The following is a 6,797-nucleotide window of genomic DNA, read 5'->3' as shown; positions in this document are numbered from 1 at the left end:
GCAACAAAAATAGATACCAATAATTTTACTATCCTGTTATAGATGGAAAGCTATTAAGATTGAGAGAAGCTACAATGATAACAAGTTTAGTTGTATAACCTACAAACATTTATTCTAAAATTATGAGTCCAACTCATGGCAGCCATATTGGAAAATTAATTCAGCCATTAGTCAGTAAGAGATAAATGAATTGTCCACACATTTACTTATGTCAGAAACTATGCTTATGTTAGCATAAGGGCCTAAATAAAACTATTCCTGTACATTAATTAGTGCTGTAAAGTTATCAAAAATTCTCAATTATTAAATTATTTTTTATTTTTGCCAGGTGTTAATTGATTGTCAAGATGAGTCAGAGCACGGATACCTGGAGACTGGTGAATGTTAAAGAGAATAGCTGGTACCAGCACAGCACAATGTACAGGAAAACTCTCCAAAGCCGCTTCATGCAGAAAGATGGCAGCTGTAACGTCGACTTCAAGAGCATCCTCGGTCAGTGGGAGAGCTATGTCGTGGACATCTTCACCACATTGGTTGATACAAGGTGGCGTCACATGCTTATCATATTTTCCCTATCCTATGTACTATCCTGGCTTTTATTTGGTCTCCTTTTTTGGATCATAGCTTTTCATCATGGAGATCTAAGCAACAACGAGATAAAGCCTTGCATTGACAATGTAAACACATTTGCAGGTGCGTTTTTATTCTCACTAGAGACACAGACAACCATTGGCTACGGGAGTCGTTGCGTGACAGAGGAATGCTCTGCGGCAATTATATTGGTAACTGTGCAATCAGTGTTTAGCTGCATCATTGACACGTTCATTATAGGCGCCGCCATGGCAAAGATGGCAACAGCCCAGAAAAGAGCACAAACTATACGCTTCAGTTACTTTGCCCTCGTAGGCATACGAGATGGTAAACTTTGCCTCATGTGGCGCATTGGTGACTTTCGGCCAAACCATGTAGTAGAGGGAAATGTGAGAGCTCAACTTTTACGTTATCATGAAGACCACGAGAAAGGGATCACCATGGAATACAAAGATCTAAAATTGGTTAATGATCAAATAATATTGGTCACTCCAGTCACCGTTGCTCATGTTATTGACCAAGATAGTCCTTTATATGCTCTGGATCGTAAAGCATTGGCTTCAGACAGATTTGAAATCTTAGTTACAATTATATACACAGGTGACTCCACTGGAACATCCCACCAGTCCCGGACATCCTACTTACCCCGTGAAATCCTTTGGGGATTCAGATTCAACAATATCTTGCAGACAAAGAAAAAGTATTATAAAGTAGATTGTGAACAGTTTGAGGAAATAACCGAATACTATGCCCCTTTCTGCAGCGCAAAGCAACTGGACATTAATTCCATGCCTGCGAGTCCAATCTCCATCTCAGCACCCAATGGCTTAACCAATGTTTTACTTTCAAATCCAATGCTCAATATATTTTCCAGTGTAGAGCCTACAAGCTCCTTCACCAATGACTTACACAATGCTCCAGCTACAGCCTCAATACCGAATGACTTACTCAATTTAGAACCCAAAGAGCCTGCAAGCTCCATCACCAATGGATTACAAAATGCTTCATCTACACCTTCAATTCCCAATGACTTACTCAACTTAACGTCCGCAAGCTCAATGCCAAATGGCTTATCCAAAGTATCGCAAAGCATGACCACTGTGTTATCCATTGGGACTGCAGAGAGCAGCGATGAAGACAATGCTGAACACAGCGCAGCTGTGCAGGAAGTTCCTTACCAAAAAGTTTTTATGACTGTTAGCAAAATATCACTAGAATCCTAAAATTCTAGTTGTTGATTTCTCTATAGTGTAACTCAATCACACTTAGTATAAACATGGTTCCCCACTTGGGACCTTGTAGCAATAATTTAGCCCTGAGACATTTTAGAGCATTAGTACAGCAAAAATATCTGTCACATGAACTTCTAAGCAAGGTCTGCTTTTAAGGTTAGACTCAAACAGTGCAACTGGAGTCAACACTATGGGCCTGATTCAGGTCGGATCGAATATGCTAAGCTGCTTGCCAGGGGTGTAACAACAACTTTGTGGTTCCCATAGCAACATATTGAAGAGGCCCCTGTCCCAATTTTGAAAGACACCTCTCCACAGCGGTTATTCATTTTATGCCCTATAATAGTGGTTTATTATAGGCGTGGGGTCCCCCCTCCTGAGTATAACCCGCTCTGAGCTCAAAGATCCGGTCCTGGTTTCATAAAATCACAGAGCCAAACAATAGGTTTGATTTGATAAAACCAGCACCAGGCTCAAGGGCCGGTCCTGGTTCCCAAAATACGGGGGACAAAAGGAGTAGGGGTCCCCCGTATTTCAAGAACCAGCACCGGGCCCAACCAGCCAGCAGGGTAATGCCACAGCCGGGGGGAAACTTTTTATACAAGTCCCCCAGCCAAAGCATTCTCCCCCTGACCAGTCAGCATGGGCAGGGTCCTGGGGAAGAGGCGATCCCCCAAACAAGGGGTCCCCTCCTCCAGAACTTACCTGCCCATGCTGAAGCTCGGGGCTGTCCCCGATGCTCCTGGGCGGTGGGCATTGGGCTGATGAAAAGTGTAAAAATAAAATAACCTATTGTGTATTGCTGTGGAACAACAAGTCCCAGCAAGCCTGCATCGCATGCAGGGACTTGGAGAACCACAAGTCCCAGCATGTGGGGCAATAAAGTAGTCCCACAGTAGTACAAATAGTTAAATAAATACACACACACACAGCTGAATGCATACAGAGCCCATACATACAGATTCTTACCTATGTTGATAGTAGATCGGTCCACTTCTCCAGTAGAATCCATGTGGGGTCCCTGTTGAAAGAAAACATGCTCACAAGCCGCCTTAAGGACTTCTCCAGGACCCCTGCACCGCTGTAGCCACGAGTCGGTCTTCTGTTTACTTCTGGGGCTCCGCCTCCAGACTGGGAGTTAGGCACGCCCACCAGCCAATCATGGTCCGCCATCGGGATTTATATAAAAAGTCCCCCCTGGCTGGTTGGGCCCGGTGCTGGTTCTTGAAATTACGGAGGACCCCTACTTATTTTGTCCTCTGTATTTTGGGAACCAGCATCGGCCCTTGAGCCTAGTTCTGGTTTTATAAAACCCAGGGGAACCCTATTTGTTTGGCTCTGTGATTTTATGAAACCATTACCGGCTCTTTGAGCCCGGGGCTGGTTATGCTCAGGAGGGGGGACCCCACGCCATTTTTTCAACTTTTTTTACAAAATCGCACATGTCCGAAAATGCGCACATTTTCATGACTAAAAATCGCCCATTTTCATGACTAAAAATCACATCATATCTCACTTTTTTGCCACGAATTTGCATCTCATTAAATATGCGAGTATCAGAAAAAATGCGATTTTAAAAAGTGCGATATGGTGCGATTTTTGAAATGTAAAAAAATCGCATCCTATTAAATGTCAAATTGTGCCACAATAGGGTGACCAAGTTCTTATTATGTAAGATCACAGTGCCCCCTTACCATTATAATCACCACCACACTCCTCCCACTGAAAATGTAATGTCACACACTTCAGGCAGGGCAATGGATCAGCCCCCAATTGCTTAGCAGATAAACATGAGAAATTGGCATGCAACTTTATAACCTCAGTCTCGGCCCCCTAAGTCTCTGGGCCCCATAGTAATGGCACCCCTTGCACCCTCTATAGATATGCCCATGCTGCTTGATCCTTACCAGTGAGAAATGTAGGAGGTGATTCATGCCACCTCCTTTCTGCATTTGCTAAAACTGAGATGCGATCATAGTTCTAGATGAACATTGCGATGTTCACCGGAGTAAGGGACCAATTCAGATCTGAACCCAGTGCTGGTGAATTTGCAGCCGTGCTGATAATCTGATGACCACGTATGCACATGGTATGCTGTAGTAGTAGTACGTTTATTTATAAGGCGCCGCAAAGTGTCCGCAGCACCGTTCATAGAAAACAAAAAAAAACAAATTACAAGGTAACGTACAGGGTGTGTTGAAAGATACAGTATAAATAGGGGTATAGCTGGTCGAACTAAAATCAGCATCAGTTCAGAAGTAGGTGTCAAAATTGTCAAGGAGACTGAAGATGAAGTAGAGGAAGGGAAGAACAGGACAGGAGCACAGGTGAGGTAATGAGGTAGGGTGAGTACGTGAGGAAGGAGGGCCCTGCTCATAAGAGTTAACATACTAAAAATAGGTGGGTGGACGAACGAAATACAATAGGATAAGTAGGAACGGAGGCAGGATAGGAGGATCAAAAGAGGTTAGGAGGAGGGATAGGCTAGTCGAAAAAAGTGGGTTTTGAGGGAGCGCTTGAAGGAGGTGTGCATGCGCGGGCCATCCGTGCAAAGGCAGCCAGTGATGTGCTGCTCACACCCTGTGGCCGTTTGGGGGCATTAACCCTGCATCTTCTGGGAGTGCCCCAGAAAACACAGGCAGCCTCCATCACAGCGGCGAGGAAGTCCTGGTTTACTTGCCGCTGTTAACAGAGGGGAAATACATTAAATGGCGAGTGATTGCAAATGGTTTTCTTCTCATATGTACGGCCTGTGAACAAATCTGCAATTTTGCACATCAGGTCTGAATCGGGCCGCAAGTCTGGCCTAACTCAGACTTGCAGTTGCAGGGGGAATTGCGAGGCTAAGGAAACTTGCGAATGCAACGCAGTTTTTGACCTCGCCACATCTGGGATATCGGGGTGACATACCCCCATTTTCCTGAACATGGACCGCCTTCTTGTGAGCCTCTCTGCCTGTCAATCAGACAAAGGCATTGTGCAGTTTCCCCATGAGCTGTGGGTTGGATCCGACCTGAATAAGACCCTATATTAGCAATATTACAGTATAATCAAAGATTTGCTTAACATTGTTTAGTGACTGCTGTTTATCCACCTTACATGTACAAAATCATTAGGAAATGCTAAAAGCATGAAGAACAACACAAAATCATTTTGACAATGTGACCTTAGGTGTGCCGTAGATTATGTTTAACTATTTTGTTTAACTTTTTGGTGTACTTGTAATTAGGATCTGGGTTGCTTAACACATTTCAAATACACTGTAGGTCACTACGTCAGCACGCCACTGTATGTATGAGCTGCAGCATTTTAGTATTCTAGGATGAGACCTGTCACATAATTCCTGCCATTATTTATACACTTAAGGTAAGTACACATGGGTGCAATTTCATGTAAAATCACTGGGAATATGATCGCTGAGCGACCATATTGCCAGTGATTTGGAGCGCAAAGTTCTGTTTTTTTATTTAATATTCTTTATATGTCAGTGTAAACATTATATCCTGCATTTTGTATGGTATAAATGGTGTGTGATAAATATTTTACCACCACCTATTTTTGCAATGATGACCTCCAACTGCAGGTGGACAATTTATTTCTTTACATACTTTGCATAGAGCAAAAATGGAGCTGCTTTCCATCTTCCAGCTCGAAGCAGAAATAGACTAGCCTGCCAAGTCTATTTCTGCTTTCGATCCTGGTGCAGAGGGGCGGCGCATCGGGATCGAATCTGGTTCGAAGGCAGTTAACACTGTTCGATTTCGAATTTTGCTTCTAGAAACAAAACGAATCGAAAACATGTCCAAATCGAACCGTGTGTACGCCCCAATACAGTCATTTATCTAGTAGTATCATCCCTCCTGTTGTCACAGCACTCATCTTGCATTTCAATGACAGCTCGTTTACTCAACTACCATCTATACCCGCATCTCTTCTCACTCGCTTCCCAATATTTCAGCTGTATTGTGTACTACGAATTCTGCTGTTAATTGTTACTCGGGTCTGTTTTAGTTCTGTTGCTGTTATGTTTATTTGTGTACCCTGTACTGTTCTAATGTGTGCTATATGTACGGCGCTGCGTACCACTTGTGGCGCCTATTTAATAAAAATGTAATAGTAATAATAATAGCTACTGTGTGCAATTACAGTACTTCACTTTTTTTAATCTCTAAAGGTGAGTACACACGGGTGCAATTTCATGTAAAATCTCTGGGAATATGGTCACTGAGCGACCATATTGCCAGTGATTTGGAGCGATAAATCGCCAGCTGCGCGCTCCCGTGTGCACTGCCTAATGGTCACTGGTCGCAGGAGCATGCTCCTGCGACCAGCGGCTTTCCCCGGCGATCACTGTGCCGGGAGGTCAGCGCCGGGGAGATCAGCGTTGATCTCCCCAGCCCCGTGCCGCTGCTCCCTCCCTCCTCCCATCAAAGTGACAGCAGCAGCATCTGCTGCTGCGCTCCCCCTCCGCCCCGTAGCAGTGTCTCCTTTTCATCGCTGATGAAAAGGAGACACTGAGCAATATGATTGCTGGGGATATATTGTACACAGCATTACAGTTATAGACAAAAAAACATTGCAATTTAAAAAAAAAAAAAGAATTCCCATGTTACCTGAAGTTTGCCAAAAACACAAAATGCATACCGTGCTGTATGTGCTTTTAGATCCTTCGCTTATAGAAACCTGTATTTATGTACTACATCATGTAATTCTCACTTTGGGCCAGATTCTCTAAGCTTCAACAATGATAAAATGGAGAGTGATAAACAACCAGCCAATCAGCTCCTGTCTGATATTTTTCAAACACAGCCTGTGACATGTCAGGTAGGAGCTGATTGGCTGGCTGTTTATCACTCTCCATTATATCACTATTGAAGCTTAGAGAATCTGGCCCTGTATCTGTACCAGGAGCTACTGTGGGGCAGATTTATTAAGCTTGGAGAAGAGATAAACTGGAGATAAAGTGGAGAAAAG

The 6,797-nt window shown here is 43.7% G+C and overlaps 1 protein-coding gene across 1 annotated transcript; it reads left to right on the top strand.

Annotated features, from left to right (window-relative positions):
- Positions 1 to 336: 336 nt before the first annotated feature.
- On the top strand, positions 337 to 2,138 carry KCNJ16 (potassium inwardly rectifying channel subfamily J member 16). Its single transcript, XM_083145561.1, has one exon. It carries the CDS (start codon positions 348 to 350, stop codon positions 1,812 to 1,814), a length of 1,467 nt encoding a protein of 488 aa, XP_083001687.1. The 5' UTR covers positions 337 to 347; the 3' UTR covers positions 1,815 to 2,138.
- The last annotated feature ends 4,659 nt before the right edge of the window (positions 2,139 to 6,797 follow it).

This window comes from Crinia signifera, chromosome 6 (genome assembly GCF_055691185.1).
Source record: "Crinia signifera chromosome 6, ASM5569118v1, whole genome shotgun sequence".
Taxonomy (NCBI): Eukaryota; Metazoa; Chordata; class Amphibia; order Anura; family Myobatrachidae; genus Crinia; species Crinia signifera.
Note: the sequence above shows the minus strand (reverse complement) of the source record. Positions and strands in the feature narration are given on the sequence as shown.

Coding starts and splice junctions, on each gene's coding strand:
- KCNJ16 (XM_083145561.1), top strand. CDS start 348: ATGAGTCAGAGCACGGATACCTGGAGACTGGTGAATGTTAAAGAGAAT.